Source organism: Diadema antillarum, unplaced genomic scaffold (assembly GCF_040938485.1).
Source record: "Diadema antillarum isolate AM-2024a unplaced genomic scaffold, OU_Dant_1.0 scf00000036, whole genome shotgun sequence".
NCBI lineage: Eukaryota > Metazoa > Echinodermata > Echinoidea > Diadematoida > Diadematidae > Diadema > Diadema antillarum.
In genome coordinates this window covers 4,742,518-4,763,077 of record NW_027270925.1, presented here as the reverse complement: position 1 = coordinate 4,763,077, position 20,560 = coordinate 4,742,518, and the positions used below count along the sequence as shown (strand labels likewise).

Genomic DNA, 20,560 nt, shown 5'->3' with positions numbered 1-20,560 from the left:
CCGTCGTATCACCGGCTCGGCTCGGCTTTCATGCATGCTTCGCGCGCGCTGTTGTATGCCATCATCATGTTGCGCAACTCACGTCACCTCTATCAGCTATCAGCTCCGCTCGCTCGGTGCACGGTGTGCGAAGAATCTCACGGGAATCCCGGCCTGTTGGTGTAATCTACATGCGCTAGCGTAGCCTGGATTCCAGAAGCGCGATCGGTCAGTGCGCATAGAGGGCGAACACCGCGAACACGGACGTCCGACGGACCGCTTCACGATATCGCGATGGCAGCGCTTAGGGGAAGTCCAGTGATAGACAAAGCTAAAAAATACGACCGGCAACTTCGGTAAGTAGAATTTACCGTTAACTTGAGTGTCCATTGCCATGCCGCCGTGCAAACCAATGCCGGCATTAAAATTTGTAACGTTGTTAGTGCCTATATTATATTAAAGGGTTTTTTTTTCTTTTATTAGAGAGTCCTAACTTTATGAAGGTAAGATTATCTTAGTCCCATGTATGCATTTCGATGTCCTGCATGTATATAAGTAACTATACACAGCCCCAGCCCAGCCCAGCCAGTCGCTGTATTCGCACAGCACAGCGTATTACAGCGTCTGGGATCTGGTCGGGCTAGTGCTAGTAAATTACATGACTGGTAAAAGGTAAAAACAATCACATAATTTACATGTAACTTTAATAGGTCTCTAGTCTAGAGAAAGGGAGGGAGTTTTCGGCCACTTAAGTATTTTTATCTAGGTCTATAATGACAATGTATAGGTAAAAAGTAAATAACAGAATCAAAATGATGAATAAATTTTCAAAAAATAAAAAGTGTAACTGTTAAAAGTTTAACGTTAGATTAAAATACCCGTTTGCGGCAGTTTAAGGGTTTTTCCACACTGTAAACAAATCAAGCAAATTATTTTCAACCACTTCATATATCATAGACAAATCAAGCAAATTATTTTCAACCACTTCATTCTAGACAAGATTATTTATAAACGCTAGTATTGTTTTCATGATTTACCAGGGCAAATCCCGGCACAATTATCGACGATATGCACCGTAGTAGCTCTGCTTGCGGCACGATGTACAATCCCTATGCAATACGCGCGTGCTCCGCGATCTTCAGCTGAACGCCTTCACATGTCTCGCAAACATTGCGTAAGCGCCAATTCCCATTGCAAAAGCATGTGAAAATTAGCCCGACCAGACGCTGTTAGTACACTGTGCGAATACAGCGTCTGACCAACGAGGCATGCACCTTCAAAGTGGGGAACCACAACACAACTACAAAACTTATTAAAATTTATACGTTTCCTATAAAAAATGTATATGTTACTCGCGTTAAGTGCATGCTTGTATTACAGAAGGTTCATAAGTCCATAGAGAGCCCTCACGATAAGTCCAATGAACAAAAAAATGGCACTTTCTAGCGCAGTAGAACAGTGAAGGAGTCTTCGACCATCGAAGTGTCAAAAAATGTCACTTTTGTCGGAGATTGTGCCCATTTTATCGGTTGATTTTTGTTGATTGGTAGTGTGCAAGACTATATGTATAGTGTGCATGTACAGTGCAATGCCTTTTCCAGGCAAAAAATTAATGTGGATATTTAGGACCCTACACTTTTAGACATGGCTGTTGTGTTCATGTTTTCTTCTCCATCATTCATCTTTGCTCACCTGCTGCAGGCTGTGGGGAGACCATGGACAGGCAGCCCTGGAGTCTGCCCATGTCTGCCTGATCAACGCCACCGCCACTGGGACCGAGACCTTGAAGAATTTGATCCTGCCAGGTGTGGGCTCTTTCACCATAGTGGATGGTAGCAAGGTCAGAGGCGAAGATGTCGGCAACAAGTGAGTGTACTTATCAGATGAACTGCAGCTATGATTTTCCTTTTATTTAGATGATACAATATTTGGTACCCTGGGGTGCTAACTGATAATTCGCCATTTTGCTGAATTTTTTTTTTCAGCGCTGTTCCCTGGGCTACCAAAAAATGTGTAAAAATAATTTTTATTATCATTATGCACCAAAATGTTTTCTTGTTGATGATTATGCAACATAATTGGCATTGGGATCATTATCGCTGTGCCGATTTATGCCAGCGCTGATGACGAGAAAATAGTCGCCATGACAACATTGCACAACTGTATGATAATGGACACGAGATGGCACTACATGACGCCATTCCCGGGTTATGACGGTACCCCGGGATAAGGCTTGCCGAGTCAAATTCTCCCTGCATTGTACTCCTGTTCTAATGTGCGAAATGGAAAAATTGAAGTGGACTTTGCAACAGATCTGATTTTTCATTTAAAAAGAGATGAACAATGCCAGTCAAGTGGGAAATTAAAGCACGGAAAGCAGATTTGTTTGTGTGTGTGTGTGTGTGTGTGTGTGTGTGTGTGTGTGTGTGTGTGTTTTTGAGAAAGGGTTTGTAGTATATTAAACTCTGCAAGCTTTTCAGGTCAATTACTGGAATGGTTATGATCGTATCAAATGTGACCGAACTGTCGATAAGGACATCATCAGTTATGTCATCATTAATTATCACGTACGGTGATACACTTTTGCAGGTCCTGACCTTTTCTGCCTTGTGTAGTTGAAGTTCTCCCTCTTGCAGAAGTGATTGCAGCGACTGTCTGATAAATACAGAGCCAGAAGTCTTGACTCATTTCTTTAATCAAGTACACAGACATCACTGTATGGGACACCATGTAATGAGTTAGATTACTCTTTGTTTACAGTAGATATCATGCCAGCTCTTCTGTTACCAAAGATTTCATCCTAAACAGATTTCTTCAAGACCATTAGCTTTGGGTGATGTGCAGTACTAGTTTGATGTCTCTTGTAGGGTATTCATGAACTATAACAAGGAGATATATTACAGTATGTATTCTGGTTGTACCTGAGAATCATTCACAAAGTTCTTATTTAATTTGGTCCTGTCTAGCTTCTTCCTCATGAAGGACAGCATTGGACAAGCCAGGGCCCAAGTAGCAGCAGAACTTCTTCAGGAGCTAAACAGTGATGTCAGGGGAGACTTTGTTGAAGAGGTACAGTTATTGTTTTATTGTCTTATGTTCTACCTCTTCCATATTGGTCTGACATAGATCATGTACCATACTCTTTTTGTCTCACTATTGTGACATTTTCACATTGTAAAAGTTATCTTTGCTATTGGTTATAAGAACTTAGATTTTTCTGATAATTCTTTTAAACTTTTGAAAGTATGCAATTCAAAACTCATTAGATTCTAATACAAACCACGGGGGATCTGTTTCACAAAAGTCTTATGAGAGACTTCTTGCTCATAAGACACACTTATGAGAGACTTCATGAAATGGATTTGAAAGTCTCTTAAATAGCTACATATGAGCAACTTTGGCCATTCTGAGATTTACAATGTATGTAAAGTCTTTAATGTGATATTAAACTTTATGGAACTGACCTCTTGGCTGTTATTTCTTTTGCTGTTGTTTGTTTGTTTGTTTTTTAAATGTTTTTCCTTCAATGTGATGTGGGTATGCTACTGACCCAGACATTTATTTCTTATGACAATAACTGATGACATAATTTGGAATGGGAAGAACCACACTCCTACTAAAGCCTATGGTGCCTCTTGTCCTTTTCCTTGTTTTTCTGTATAATTTGAGAGTATTTCAAAGGGAGACTCCTGAATTATGTCACTATGAACATTTTGCTGTGAAGCTATCACAGAAGAGATCACAGTGGCTTGCTGTGAATTTAGCATATGTACCTATATCTTATGATGTAGAGATAACATCTGCGACATTCTAGGTTACTTTGAGGTAGGGCTGGCTAGATGCAGCAGCCAGCTGTATTGGGCTACGTCAATTTTGAGATGAATGTCTCTGAAAGCCCAAGAGAAATATATGTAGATCATGAGAGTGGCATGCATGTGTGTATACTTCTACTTTGTAATGCTCCATATGGCTTTGAATTTGTAACACAACTGTGACCAGAATACTCAGATGACATACTAATTGTGAGTATATCTGTGTTGCATTCATTTTTCAGTCTGTTGAGCAGCTGCTGGAGAACAATCCTCGTTTCTTTCAGACTTTCAGTGTGGTTATTGCTACTGATCTCCCAGAAAGGTACTGTGAATAAATGACCTGTGCATAGGACTAAGCAATGCAGATTCTAGTGTGATCACCAGTATATCATATAGGACTTATAAATAGTTCTTGTGAAAGTTATAGGATGTCTAGTTCTGTGTTGTACATCCTGTACAAAATGCACTATGCACTATTTCTTAACTTGCCATGTGATTGCAAAGGATATATTTACACTATAATATGAATGCATATTTGTGTGTCTGACACTTTATGCAAATTTAAATTTTTCCATATTTTATTTATTTATTTATTCATTTATTTCTATAGAAAAAGCTTTAAGTTAGGAGCTCTTTAGTACTCTTTGAAGAAGTTTTTGTTGTACTGTAGTAATTTCGTAGTAATGAGATGCTCATGCGTAAAATTTTTACTCTATGAAAATAAACTGACATGTATTAATGAAGAAAAAATTGTGCCATTTATCCCATTTGCAATGTGTGATCAATTTCTTAATGTTATGTTCTTTACATTTCTTTGATGAATTTTGCTACCTCAATGATTGCTCTGTGAATCATATAGATCCATGCTTCTCAACCCTTTTTTCAACTGGAGGCCGATGTTGGCTCCTTTAAGTTTTTTCAAGGCTCAGTTAGATTGGGATACAAATCTTTTTTATTTGTTTTTTGGCCAACATCGTGGCCCACCTGAGAGAGCTTCATGGCCCACCAGTTGAGAAGAGTGGATAAAGATAATCCATGAAGTGCAAAATTTGTATGGTCTTTATGCAAGGAACTGACATCATTTAAGCATGCTAGTCCAGTCAGAGCTAATTTGCCATGCTCTGGTTCCTTACTAAGGGATCTCTTTGTTCACAGTCACTACAGCTACTACACATTGCAATTATGTTTGAAAATGCTAAATGAAATGGTGGAGGGGGGCAAGGTTATATCTAACGTGGTTGATCCTTAAAGTTCCGGAAGAACGCTTCAAGAGAGGGTAATTTCACATACTGTGGCATGCATTTTAATCCAAAGGACCTTGTTGGACTTGGCTGGCGTGCTATGGAATGAGGGTATCCCTCTATTGGTTTGCCGTTGCTATGGTTTCATCGGCTACATGCGTCTGGCTGTCAAAGAACATACTGGTAAATAATACATTATGCATGTGTGGTTGCGTATGATATGCGTTGTCGATGGTTTGACAAATCAACAGAACATGAAGCAGCATGCATTCATGACAATGTTTTTGTATATCAGCCATTGTCTAAAGATTTGTAGGATAGTTCAAGCAAAGCTATGCACAGAAAGCAGGCAGTACAATGCCCATAATTTGTAAAGCCTCACTTTTATTTTGTGTTCAATGAGTGAAAAAAAAAGCCTCACCAATGCATTTTGATAATAAGCTGGTAAGTTCAACTCTTAAGAACATTATCACATGGAATCAGTGGGCAGTGTCTCATGTTCTATTGGTGAAGGAAGTATGACAAAATTTTTCATCTAATCTACCATTCAGAAAACTTAGAGAGAAATACATTTGCATTGCTGATATTTGGTACCTTCTCTTCTTCTCCTACTGTTCGTCATATTGCCATTCAAACATCCAGTTGTGGAATCCCACCCAGACAGCGCCCACGATGACCTAAGGCTCGACCGTCCATTCCCAAGCCTAGTGGAGTTTGCTGACACCTTTGATCTCAGTGCAATGTCAAAGCAGGTAAGACTGCCACACAACCAGGTACACTTGCCACCCAAACAGTTAAAATTTCCACCTGCACAGGGCAACTTCCCCATTACATTTACTTTTCCCTCAAATGAGGACAGTTCAATTTGAATCCAAACTGAGACAATCATCATGCAGTTGGATGAAATATCACCTTAAAAATTGAATATGCAGTATATCCAGGCAGATGTAAAATCCCCTTCAAGTGAATGATATTCTCCCACAGAGTTGCAGTTATTTCCAAATTGTCACTCTACCACACCACATATTCCTTTTTTGATTAACAGGTCCAGGATCTTGCCCACCCTATTCCATTCAATTGATCGATTCTTTAGACAGAGGATTCATGCCCATGTGCAAAGCACTAGAATTGCTCATTATTAACATTATTTTTTAAACAGGAAATAATGTTTATAGCATCATTATACTGGAAGACATGTCACATCAATTCAAAATGTGATACTATAGTATTGTACCATCCGCTCCAAGATTGTTGGTTTGACTGTGGACTGCATAATCTTTGAGATGATATTGATTTGAATGGTTGATTTAAATTCATTTCCACTTTGTGTCCACAAAAACAGATATATTACTATAACTGAATTTAATTGAAGGAGATCTTAGCAGCCTTTCCATTTTCAGTCACCAAATCAGGGGACAGTTCTAACAAAAACTTTAAAGGGTTGTAAAATTGATGTTATCTGTGGATGAAAAATTTAGAGTGCTTGCTGTTGTTTAATTTGAAGCATTTATGAATATTGTCCTTTAAATGTTGCTGATATGTAATTACTAGATTAGAAGTTCTCTCCCAAGTTATAAATCATTTTGCATTCACACTTTACATAAAAATAGTCACAACAACTTCTATCTGGAGAGCATCACAGATAGAAATTTGTATTTATTGTGGCAAAATATGAATCATTAAAAGGCCTTGAAATCTAATAATAATCAAAGATTGCTATGCGTTGGTGTGAACAGTAATCAATTTACAAAATGTATTGCATGAAAGCTGTATTTTATCATGACTTCACAGTAAAGTCTAAATTTGCTGTTGATGATTCAAAACTATCGTATTTCATTGTTTGTTTTTGTAGGACCACATGCATACACCCTACCTGATTCTGCTATATAAATTCTTGTCAAAGTGGAAAGAAGAGGTAAGTTCCATCTTTGTCAGGCAGCACAACTCACTTGATCCTTTTGCCTGCCCGCTAATATGTTCCTATACAATTTTAAGACATTAAACTGGGGAGGTAAAAGACCTCATAGAGAGATGCCTAAGATTTGATACATTTTGACTTTTGACATAGTTAATGAAGGACAGGACAGTTGATCTATGTGTGCTATGTGGGAAAGAGGAAGTGCCAAGAGAATTTATATAAATGTTTGATAAAATCAACCTGTGGATACCTCAACCATGAATTTTGCCAGAGGGTTGTTATGTTTTTGTTGATATTCAATGATTATTTTATATTAAAGCAGATTGCAACTGATTTACTTTCTCTTTTGTCAGAATAAAAGAATTTTCTAGTTAAAATTAGGTTATGTGTTTGTGTGTGTGTGTGTGTCTGTTTGTATATGTCTGTGAGAAAGAGAGAGAGAGAGAGAGAGAGAGAGAGAGTGCTTAGAATAATAGAAATGGACATATATTGCACTCTTGTGACTGTGACTGTGGTCTTCTTCTTCTTCTTGCTTATGAGGCAGCAGCAGCTAAATAATGTCCATCAATTGTTGTAGCCAAGTTACAGTCTCTGGAGTAGGGTGTGTTAGGTCCATGTTGTCAGGAGCGCGGAGATCAGGGCACTCACTCAAGATTTGTTGAGCAGTCTCTTTTGGTGCACAACACTGGCAAGCTGCTGACGAGCAGCAGCAGCAACAGTAAAGCTCTAAACAAGATGACTGTGGTCAATATCACACTTCTAGAAAAACTTTAAAGATCCAGCACTTTTGTACTCTTTGTTGAAATTTCATGATTTTTTTTGTTGCTATTCTGATTGTTTGATTCTTGCTTTTTAGGCTTAACATGAACATTGAGTGGATTTTCATTTGTTCATAGGTTACTTACACTTGGATTCTTAATTGTTAGAGTTAACTTGCATATTGAGCCTGGAATGAACTTTCACTTGGATTCCATTTGGCCAAAAGTGTGGAAAACAAAATCAGTGAATGATGTACCCGCTCTGACGCAACACCTCCTTTCTGTCCGTACCTCAGCACGGTGGAGAGATGCCAAAGAACTACCGGGAGAAGACGGCATTCAAGGAACTCCTCAGGGACGGAATCCGCAAGAATGAAGACGGCATCCCCGAGGCGGAGGAGAACTTTGACGAGGCCATCAAAGCCGTGAATGCAACTCTGGTGGCTACCCGGGTCCCGAGTCAAGTTCGGGATATTTTCAACGATTCGTCCTGTTCCAATCTCAATGCTGAGGTGGGTTTAGAGAATTTGCCATCTCTTACTTTGCTTCACAGCTGCAGTGTATGTCTAGCAATATGTATGAAAAGGTTAGAAAAGATTAGAAAATTATCAACCTATGGCTGCATATGTAGTTCTGTTATTTGGGGCATTAATCAATGCCCAAGATATCAGATGAAACCATACTAGTAGCTGTGTAGTTTTGTTTGATGTTTTTTTTTTTCCCCCAGGAAAAAAGTGATAGTAATGTTAGTTATTTTGTGCTAGGTTTTTCTGCAGCAAGTTGAATGTTAAAGGACAAGTTCACCTTCATAAACATGCGGGTTGAGTGAATGCAGCAATATTAGTAGAGCACATCATTGAGAGTTTGAAGAAAATTGGACAATCCGTTCAGAAGTTATGAATTTTTGAAGTTTCTGCTCACTCAAGGCTGGATGAGAAGACTACTATAGCTTGTGATGTCACATGAGTACAACGATATAAAGAAAGAATAAAGAAAATTCAACATATTTTCACTTTTCTCGCATAATAAAAGAACACTTGACTTCTCTCTTTCAGAAGGCAGGGGGAATAATATTACCCTTAACATATATCAGTAACAAATCGAAGAAATGTGCACTTTATTCAAAAAGTAAAGTTTTGTGAAATTCTCTTTTTATTTTCTTTATATGGTTGTACGCATATGACATCATACACTGTAGTAGTCTTCTCATCCAGCAGTGACTACGCAGATACTTTAAAAATTCATAACTTTTGAGCGGATTGCCCGATTTTCCCCAAACTTTCACTGATGTGTTCTACTAATATTGCTGCATTCACTCAATCTACAAGGTGGACTTGTCCTTTAAGGTGTGCTTGTATGCTCGATTTCAAGGTCGAAGGGAAATCATCCAAATGGGATGAAACTGTTTGATTAAACAAGCAATGACAAGAGGTAATTGGTTATAAAATGTTGTGCAGAAATGCACAGATGAAGTAGATCCGGCTGTGTGATGGAATGATCAAATAGTGAAATTCTAGAGTATGACCAGTTGCTATTGCTGTCAAACAATTTACAGATTATTATATAGAGTGAGGTATATCATGCACCTGTAATTGCATGATGACATTCTCTCTCAGATTTCCAAAAGATTTTAACTTTCTGTGACATTTTTACTGCCTGATATATACTTCACGTCTTGTCAACGTGGTCAAGGGTAACATTGAAAGGTAATCAACATCACTGCAATCCTGTGAGTGTTCATGTTTTTAAAGTGGCTTAAAGTTTAAGTAATTTTTTGTCTGAGTTTGTAACGTGAGCTTGATATTTACATCAATATCCAAATGTTATCGCCTGCTTCCTTCCCTGCCACGAAAAGAGTTCCAACTTCTGGATCCTGGCGCAGGCAGTGAAGCAGTTTGTGGAGAACGAGGGCAGTGGAGCCCTACCACTCCGTGGATCTATCCCCGACATGACGGCTGATTCAAAGAGATACATACAGCTGCAAAATGTGTATGTAATATTTTGGTTGTCACTTCTAGTAATCAACATGATATGTATTGAATTGCAAGTGATTTTCTTGTAGTTGCAGAGTTTAGAAAAAAAAAAAGAGAGGGAAATGAATGAAGTTGTGATGGCTGATGTAAGATTAGTATTGTGAGGTACGTTGATTCATTTTTATTGATATGTGCTCATGTTAGCCCATGTATGCGAGAATTATTTTTTATGCCATTTACTATAGTGAAATGGCAAGACTTTGCTGTTATCACATATGAAATGACAGATGAAAATAAAATCCATGCATGCGTCTTTGTGATTTTAAAGCTCTGCTATAACTTTAAAATGTATTGCTTTGATATCATACATGAAAAAAATGTGAATCTAATTTATGACAAACAATTGCTCTGCTTTGTCAGCAGTATTTTGGTATCTTCAACGAGTTTGAACATTTTTCTTTTACATCTGCCAGCCTGTAGAATCAAGAATATATAGGACATATATAACATGGCTACATGCTTATTAGATGTTTTCAAGTTTTGAGTATGCTGGACTACTGTAGTGCTGCTGTGATGAATGTGGATGGGGGCCATATAGCTAGACTTCAGTGTGTTCAAACCTGAGCGGCCCATGTTGTGCCTAGGGTAAAGCAAGCGAGTGTGCATATCCACTGCTCAGACAGTTACATTGGCTGCCTGTTTATGAGGCAATCACATTGAAATGTGTTTGTTGGTTTCCATTACTGACATGATTCTGCTTCTAAACCATTTTGTGCAAATATGACTGATATTGTCTGCAGACATAGCAGTGGCGGATCCAGAGAGGGGCGTAAACGGCGCACGCCCCCCCCTTTATTTTTCGTTAAAAAAAAAAAAAAAAAAAATGAAATGAAAAAAAAGAAATGAAATCCGGAAGTGGCACCAGAAATATTAGTCACACCCCCTCTTTACAGAATTCCTGGATCCGCCCCTGCATAATATTGATTCTATATAGTGAGCATCATGATGTGTTTCTTTGACAGATATTTGGAACAAGCAAGGCAAGATGTGTCAGCCGTGTCCACAAGGGTGCAACAGATTCTAACCTCCCTTGGAAAGGTCAGTCTTCCCGACAGAGGCAAACTTCTGCTTATGCGTGCAAAGCCTTGTGTGGTACAAGTTACCAGAAAAACAGTCAGATACAGTGGACTCCCGTTATGACGAAGTCCTCAGAACTGGCAGTTTTCTTTCGTCATATTGAAATTTCGTTATAAGTGACCAAATACACCACAAAATTACATAGAACCGATAATCTTGCGGCCTGAATGTTTATTTTGATATAACCGGAATTTCGTTATAACCATTTTCGTTATAATGGGAGTCCACTGTATCGCAACAATAGATAAGGCTTGTTTGGAAAATTTCTATATGTCTAACCAAACTGCCTGCCTGATTATCCAATGAAGATAGCACGAATTGGAACTATCTCTTCGCTTTGTATATCATTTAAGTGGAGTACCTGATTGAGTGGTACCCGATTATGCAGAGACGTCTGTATTTGCTGCTGTTAATGCTGTCATTCATACCTAACAAATGACATAAAGCTGTCAGATATGTATGAGAATTGCAGAAGGCATGGCATTTATTTGTTTGGTCACTTTCTGAATAGTAAAATGGTTATAAGTGTATTTTGATGTGTAGCAACATATACAATAGTTATGAGTTTTCCATGTCTTTGGCATCATCTATGTCATTGTTTACGATACTCCATATTTCATGTACTTTAAAGCTTCACTGTAACTTTGGCTAACATATCCATTCATTATTGCAAATACAAAAACAAAGTACACCAATAAACAAAACAAATCTCAAATTTAGAAAACTTGAATCATTTTTCCCATTAATATTTCTCTCAATACACACAAAGTCCCCCGACTGTGTGCCCGACTCGGAAGTACGCATGTTCTGCAAGAACGCGTCGTTTCTCCGCCTGGTGCGATGCCGCCCACTGGAAGAGGAGCACATGGCCCAGAATGCAAATGTAGGGGACATAGGTAAGAGTCCTCCCCTCGACAGTGGGTGTGAGGGATGCACTGTAAGCTCCCTGAGCTGACCTTGGCATTTCATTGAGGCAGATGAGCATTGTGGAGACACAATGTATAATAATAATAATAATAATAATAATAATAATAATAATAATAATAATAATAATAATAATAATAATAATAATAATAATAGTAATAATAATAATAATAATAATAATAATAATAATAATAATAATAATAATAATAGTAATAATAATAATAATAATAATAATAATAATAATAATAATAATAATAATAATAATACATACATACATACAATTTCTGATAATTACTGATTACTGATAATAATATTGAATTTGTCCAAACGTGGATGTTCACTTTGAACACATGTTACCTTGTGGGCCTACAAGTAGTTCAGCATCATCTTTTGTACTTTCTCTAATACATGTTATGAAGGTTGAAGTGAATAAAGCAATTATAATGTACAGTATTTCACACAAAATGATATATATTTGCAGGTTTTTCTCTTAATATGTTTGTCTATCTATGTGTATGCATGTCTTTGTGCTTGGTTATGTGGGTTTACATGCATATTTGTGTCTTTGCACCTGTGTATTGCACTGCAGATTTGTAAGTGCCAACTGGGACCATTCAAAGTTTCTGATAATATGCAGTGGACCGTGAATCGTAGAATTCTTTGGGATTGGTCCATGTTGTAAGGGTCAGATATGTCCACTGTATTGATTTGTAATTTTGTGATATATGTGGCTTGGAAAATGGATAAGATCCTCTGTGAAGTGAGAGGCCTGATCTTTGTGTTATTTTGGCTGTCATTTTCTTTCTATAGGAACATATCACGTCTGAAAACCTGAATTACATGTCAGCAGGACTTTAACTGTATTAAACTAATGACATAGACTTCACAATGCAATATGTTTATTGATATTGACTTCATTTTCAAAGATAATGAAATGAAAGTGTCACCTTGTGTTTGTATGTATATCTCTATCTATGTGTGTGTGTCTCTCTCCTCCATAGCTATGAATTTAGAAAATCCTGACAGTGAGATGTGCCTGTATGTGGCGTTGAGGGCGGTAGACAGGTTCTTCAGGCAGTACAACCGCTATCCCGGCTGGTATGATGATCAGACTGAGGACGATTTTGGAAGGTTAAAGGTCAGTACATCGTGTGGGCTAAAGCCAATATATCTTCATTTCCATTCCGTTTGAAATTGTCTTCCTGTCACCTGTAATGTAAAACTAACTAGTTTCTTATGCAGTTGTGTTAAAATGAAAATATCAGCGAGTTTAAAGTATTGGTTCAAATTAAGTATTTAGTCTAAAGAGCAGTAGGCTTTCCCTTCTCTGTTTGATATGCAATAGCATGGCTGATGGAACCGTGGGGGCCATGGGGGCTCGGACCCCCACACCTTTTGTGCCCCATACAAAGGAATACATTTGCAGAAATAGAACACCCGGAAGTACATGAGTGGCACTAAATAGAAATAAATAGAGATCTCTGCTAAGGTTATGTTTTTGCACTGAAGACCTTTTATTTTTTTTTGCTTGCTTGTCATCTGAAGAAACCTGGAAATGGAAGGGGAGAGATGAGCTGAGGACCTGGAAGTGACTTTTGAAAACGCTCCGCCGGTCCTGAATAGTTATAATTACTAGATGAGTCCTGTGACTGTTATGACCTTCTTGTCTTAAAGTGATGTGATAGTGATATGAATAATATAACTAAGTTTAAAAGCGAGAAGGATTAGTGGAAGTAAAGCCCTGGTCACGCAGCACTCCATCTCTAAATCACATACAAAAAGTTATGAAATCTGGTGGGCGCAGTCGTAAATGGTAATTTTTTGGTCAATTTTGGTTTGGCCGTGCTTTGTACGGGGTATGGCCGTTGGCAGCTGTTCCACTGCTGAAGCACTGCCTAAGCACAGCTAACCACGTCCAGCCACGTGTATGTACGCGGAAAAATCCATTTGTCAGTGATAAGCCGCTAAACACACGCTATTTCCCGTGATACCAACGCGTAACACGCGTCAGATGACCGTGCTCTACCCGTGACAGACCGCTAAACTTTCACGTCTTACCCACGTCTTACCGCGTCTCCGGGCTCCCGAAGTTTTAATCACTGCCGGAACACGGATTATCATGTGTGTTTCACGTGTGTTGCTGGTCTTTAACCATGTGTGCCGCCCGTGGTTGTCCGCGGAATAAAATTTTGAGCAGTTCAAAACTTGTTACCGCGTCCGATGCCGTTCCGATTTTTCCCCGCATCCTGCTATGTCTATAAATCGACCTTAGCTCGTCTTATACTCGACATCAACGCGAACAACATCGTCTGCTTCATGAGAGACCACTTTTTGACGTGTTTTGGCCGTGATTAAGCCGCAAAGCGATGTGTGACCGGGCTTTAAAGTTTGATTGTCGAGGGGGCAGAAAGAGAAAGGATGATGCAAGAGTAAAAGTATGATAGTCCTGATAACAGTAATGATTAGGGTTCCATGACATTTGCTCCTGCGAGAATTGCTCCCATAGAATATCCATAAACTATTGAAACCCAAACGTACATTCTACCCACGAACAGAACCCTTAGCCTCTTCCTAATCCTCACTTCATACTAAATCTATAACCATATCACAACCCTACCCCTAAACCTATTAAGTCCTTGGAGAAAATAAGACCGGAACAACTGTCATAGGAGCAAATGTTGTGTCCATAAAGACATAGTGCTTAGCTCTTTGATCTGACTGCAAAAATGCGGATAAAATGGAGTGAAATCAATGTAATTACTGATATTTTAATGTTAGATATTCTATAGGATTGTCCATCTTCATCATTGTCGTTTGGAGCCCATTTGTTTGTGTATGATCACATGTTACCTGTTTTAATTTTTGATCCAGGCATGTGCAAACAGTCTCCAACATGAGTGGAATGTCACTGCAAGCATCAAGGAAGATTACTTCAGAGAAATGTAAGTAATTCCTTATCACTGCAGCAGAGACATCTGTGGGACATGATGAAATCAACCCTTTAACTACCCTGATGTTTCTAGTAAATACTATAACCTCTGTTCACTAGAGAAAGTACTGCAGTCAATTTCACACTATCATCATTTTATATGATATCTGTGGGCCATGTGGGAAAACATGCAAGGTGTTTTAGATTCAAGAGCTCATATATCTCTACATGCCCATTATTTAGCTGAAATGAAGTTGCCTGGTCGGAGGCATGGTTGTGTTTTGATAAAAGGTGAAGGAGCAAGTTGTCATAATGACAGACATGATAACTCCTCAAGTCTTGTACTAATTTCTTTGTAGAAATTATCATTGTGTCCTCATTAAACTCTGAACGTTACTGTGCATCCTATACTGAAGAAAGACTAGATAGAATTGATTAACTTTTTTTAATCTTCTAAAAATTTGAAAAATCCAAACATTACCAATTTTAGAGAGAAGTATTAGCTGTGGTCTTCTAAGATGTGTGTTAGAAATGTAAGGATCAGTTAGAAAATTGGTGATTTACATGAGCATTTTCAGAAAAGTTTTCAAAATAGGGCTAAAATAAAAAAGAAGTATATGTATAGCCTATGATGAATGAATTGTCAAAATCATAACTAGAGAAGCACTCTGAGAGCGCAGACCTCCGCCAAGCATGCAGCTCATTTCCACCACTGATTGTGTTCTTCCATAGAGATATCAGTGATTTCCACCCATAGTAGTACTTACAGTATAGCATTGTGTGCTGAAAGTCGCCCAATTTCCCAATATAGAAGCCTTCGTTACGTCATAAACCCTCAGCTGCACCGCGCGCCTCGCCCTGGCAGGAACTAGAGCACGCATGCAAACCTTAGATACGCGCAGCCTGAACTCCCAAGTTCATTAACCCTACCTGCCAAAATATAAAAAATCCTTCATGAATTCCCCCAAAATCCTCGGATCACTACCAAAACTCAATCATTTGTTACTTGCGTCATTCTCAACCTTTCCTGCAAGTTTTATCCCAATCCGTTAACTATTTTTAGAGTTATTTTGCACACGGACAAACTAACAAACTAACTAACTAACAAACAAACCAACGGTAACGAAAACATAACCTCCTCCTTTGGCGGATGTAACAAGGAGATACAGCACCAAATCACAGAAATGTGATGTCTTGTACTTGCTAGGTTAGGCTTTCCTCCCTCAAATCATGTCAAGTCTCCTACTCCTTTTCAATTTTTGATAATTAATCTGACGCTGTGTGTGATTTGACTTGTGAGTAATTAAATTTGACTTTTCTTTCTTTCTTTCTTTCTCTCTGTTACTGTGTAGATGTCGCTATGGAGCTGCAGAGCTCCACTCAGTGGCGGCGTTTATTGGAGGCGTGGCTGCTCAGGAGGTCATCAAACTTGTTACACACCAGTTTGTGCCGTTTTGCAACACTTTCATATACAATGGCATCAACGGCAGCTCAGCCACTTACCAACTCTAATCTAGCCGATGAGAACTCTGTTATGCTGCTCGGTGAGAGCAAGGATTTAGGGAAGATGTGTTTACTGTTGTTACGGTGACAGCATGCATGTTTGTCACAAGAACACAGACGCATTAATCACAAACATTTGTGCTACCGTGCAGAGTTCTGACCTCATTCGCACTGAATTTTCGAAGGAGGATGATCTCGTCGCAGATACAGGATTGATATGGTAACCGCGCAGTCACAAAAGCAGCAGCCTGTCCACATGGAGTTGAAATGATTTGGAAATTAGTTGCAGAGGATGCCTCAGTTGTGTGATATGAAGTGACTACAGCTACGGTGAAACAAAACACTGATAGATTAATTACATATACATGTATCATGTGTTTGTGAAAATGCTACCGCCGATGTCCGCTGAACTCAAATTATTCAAAGTATAGGTATGTGCGATTATAAACTGAGAGCACACTGCCTTAATTGCAAACGTCAGTCCATTGAGAGTGATTTTTCTTCAAGTCTTATCGGGTTACCACCATACGTGGGCGTCCAAACCCTGTGAAAATTTTGTTACTGACTGGAGAAAAATTCACCCACCGCAAAATGCAAATTTTTATGTTGACCAATGGTACAGATGCGAGCCATGTGAAGCATCAGTGTGGTGACAATGACCATGGCAAATGCTGCTGATCTATACTGTAAAACCAGAAACATTTGCAGCCTGAAACTTTTGTAAATTGGATTCAACGACCTTTTTGGCGGCATGGAACTTTCACGAATTGCCACTGGCATTCAGTGCATTATGTAGACGATAACTTTTATGAATCTTGGCTCCTTGCAAAATTCACGAAAGTTTCACGTATGTGGTTTTACAGTACCTATGTCATAAAAAGAAAATATATGTCTCGTGACCTAATTTATGTCATTTCAAGTACATACACTGTATCCGAAAGTATTTCGATGGATATTTCATGCTTAGGATAAGATGCACAAGTGTATCTATGCTGCTGAAATTTGTGGGAAATTTTACCAAACAAGACTGTACGGCACATACAAAATTGGCTATCATCGAATTTAGAAACTGCATCCCCAAACACCTCTTCAAATGGAGAATTTCCTGCTTTGACCCTCTAGCAAACTGGAGACTGTGATGGTACAAACATGTGCACAATATCTTACGTGCTATCACAAATGCGAAGTGTGACATCACTTGTGGCCCTGGCCCAGCCCTTTTGTTATACAGTAGAAGCTCTCTGGTGCTGTCTTAGCTTTATTGTTGAGCATACATGACAAAACTGAAGTTGGATGAATGATGGCAACCCCTCATGATTTGCCCTAGGTGGCTAGCAGTAGTTGGCAAACCAGACAACCAGACACTTTGTGCCATAGGAAGAAGATGATCATGTAGAAGTCTTCACTGACAGGGTACAACTTACTGCAGTTATAGCTCTGATACAGTTGACTCTACTGATGTCAGTCATTTGAGTCAAATTTATGCCATAGTCAAAGAAATTTCATGAGCCTAAGATACGACAGATGTGTGTCAATTACATCATGGTGGTCAAATACTGTAGTTATTTTCAATACCAGTCCCAACTGTACATAAAGTTGACTGAAGTGCTGACAAATACCCATATAAAAAACAGCAACAGGTGAATAAACTCTCCAAAACTTGCAGTGAGGAAATATGTAGCAGTCGTCATAATTAGGGTTACGGGAGTCGAAGGTTTTACATCTATGTCTTGGTTATATTGTCTATTGAAACAACATGTCAAATAATTTTGCCAAAATATTGGTTGAATGAGCGAGTCATTTCATGAGTATTTGTGGCCAGTGGTTGATTCCACCCTGTTTGTAGCCTGTTATGTTAAGTATACAGACCCGCCAGTTCGTGTTTTATATTCAGGTTTTTTTTTTCAGTGTCCTGATATTATTTTGTGGCATCATATTGGGAAACTTCTCAAAAGTATCTCCAGGTGTCTGTGCTAACACAGTCTTCATCAGTACACTCAAACCTTTTATTTTTGATGCACAGCACTTCACAGAAACCCTCTGTCCAAAGGCACTTTTGAAAGGACAGGTTCCTTGTAGCCTATACAGTCAACTCTGCATAAGTCCGTCTTGATACGACTGTGGAAAAGGCCCCGACTTTACGTCTTCAGAGGAATAACACATGTACACACCGTGTAAGGCTTTGAATGTAAATTGGAACTTTGTACTTCCATTGACTTGGTAGATTTTTTTTTCACATAGGGCCTATGCATTGTCGACTTATGCGGAGTTGACAGCAGTTCCATACAACAGATCAAGTCAACCCACTACATCTATGGTCATCTCTGGCTTGGTGCAGAGAGAGGGAACTCAAAGGAAAAGACTGAACTGTTTGTAGATTTGTTTGTTTAGTACAAAATCAGTGCATGCACTGTGATTGTATTTATTTTGTTGTTACTTGTAAGGGTGTGATGTAATGTGTATGCATGAAATGATTTGAAACATATCACTACTTTGCCTCCAACTCCTCATGGCGACGTAGGTATTGTGTAGTTGAGTTGTCCGTCCGTCCATCTGGTTACTGTGATTTCAGAAAAAAAAAAAAAAACCAGAAACAAAACTCTGTGATGGATTTTGTTCATGCTCAGCATGTGTTTTGTCATATGAGGTGCAATTTGTGCTGATTAGAATGTTGGCAAAATCTCTGAAAACAAAGGTCAAAGACCTTTGGCTAATAACATCATTGACAGTTTTGAATCTCCTGTGGTTCAAGTTTGTGAGAAGGAAGTACATAAATAGCAAACATTGTTAATATACAGTAAAGTGATTGCATCAAACATCGAGGTCAAAGATCACTGGAGATGATTTCAGTTTGATTGTACGATTTCATAGAAGGGAGGAACATTTACTGAGTAGTGTGTATACTGTATACAATGATGTCGAGATAAAGGAGCATAGGCCAGTAGTGTTCATCCTATAATACAGTCCAGTTACAATCCAAGGGATAGTAATAACTGATGAATTATCTGTTTCTTGTCTGCAAAAGGATTAATGGTCAATCATCAAAGTCAAACACAACATCAAGGAGCATAGATTTATATGCTTATTACAAAGTCACATTGCCCACGCAAGTGCTGATTGACGGTGTAGGGTGCACGCTTAACCAGTCGGGGTTCTAATATTCACACACGCACCGCCGTGTATAAACTATGTCAGGACTATGAATTTAGCTACATGTTTTGTTTGTAATACGAAGAAAACGACAGTGCAAGGTAATACCTGATTGTAAACATGATGTAATCATATGCAAACAGACTGGCAGAAAAGATTGCCATAATGTAGATGAAAAATACAATGTTTAGTAAATGCAAGTACATTGGACTGCTTTGTCTCATATGTTGGTACATGTGTCAGCTATATCACTGGTGAAATGTTTATTTGTACATGTATGCTTGTCTGTATTTTGCTGGGATTAGACATGAATGAGAAATGTGAATGAGAAGGTAGTGCTTTTTCGTATGTTTTGTATCAATATCCCATTTTATGACCTATAAGTAAGTACTGGTGAGTTTGTATTGTGGCTGCTGTATCTGACTTATATGGTGTTGCAAGAGAGTCAAGTTGCATTACACATTTGCAATTTCAAGACTTGGAATTTGATTTAGGGATTTGCAATTGATCCCAATTTGAGCTATAAACAGCTCTGATTGCAACTCTTGCAATGCCCCCTTCGGTCCACAGGTGTGGTACGTGTACATGCAGTAATGAGTTGTGTTTTTGTGGTCAAGTGTAGTTTGTTTGCATTTGCAAAAAAAAATATATATATATATATGTATATATATATATATATATATATATACAATATATACTTTATATACAAAGCCTATCTTAGATGGACCTTGCATGCTTCAAAAACATTCATTATAAGGTCTTTTACAATAGTGGGACATATGCACATCAATTTAATGTTTAGATGAATGTTTATACAACACAGAGCAATTTAAATTGGGGCAGAATTTAGTATATTTGGCAACTTAAAAACAAAGTTCATGTAATGTGCTTTTTAAAAGTAAACCTATTGTGTATATATATATATATATATATATATATATATATATACATATACTGTGTATATATATACACTCACATGCACACACACACACATAGATAAGATAGACAGATAGAGCGTATTTCAGCGATGAATACAGTACGCTGCAATGTGGATAATAATTTCATGAGTTCCTGAATGAAGACCATAATGCCATTTCGGATTATAATACGAGATTCCATATGGAGACCTCTCATCATGAGCAATATATGAATATGAGCTCCCTCATGGAGACATCCTATCAGTATGCTACGTATAAATCATAGCATTTTTTGATTTTTTTTTTCCAACATTTTTTT

The 20,560-nt window shown here is 38.3% G+C and overlaps 1 protein-coding gene across 1 annotated transcript; it reads left to right on the top strand.

The window, feature by feature from the left end:
* Positions 1-208: 208 nt before the first annotated feature.
* On the top strand, positions 209-19,200 carry LOC139708668 (NEDD8-activating enzyme E1 regulatory subunit-like). The gene is made up of 14 exons (XM_071620606.1): positions 209-335; positions 1,681-1,845; positions 2,946-3,048; positions 4,034-4,113; positions 5,106-5,215; positions 5,675-5,784; positions 6,885-6,947; positions 8,005-8,220; positions 9,564-9,697; positions 10,704-10,779; positions 11,588-11,714; positions 12,744-12,880; positions 14,614-14,684; positions 16,024-19,200. The coding sequence occupies exons 1-14, from the start codon at positions 274-276 to the stop codon at positions 16,181-16,183; spliced, it is 1,614 nt and encodes a 537-aa protein (XP_071476707.1). The 5' UTR covers positions 209-273; the 3' UTR covers positions 16,184-19,200.
* Positions 19,201-20,560: the final 1,360 nt, after the last annotated feature.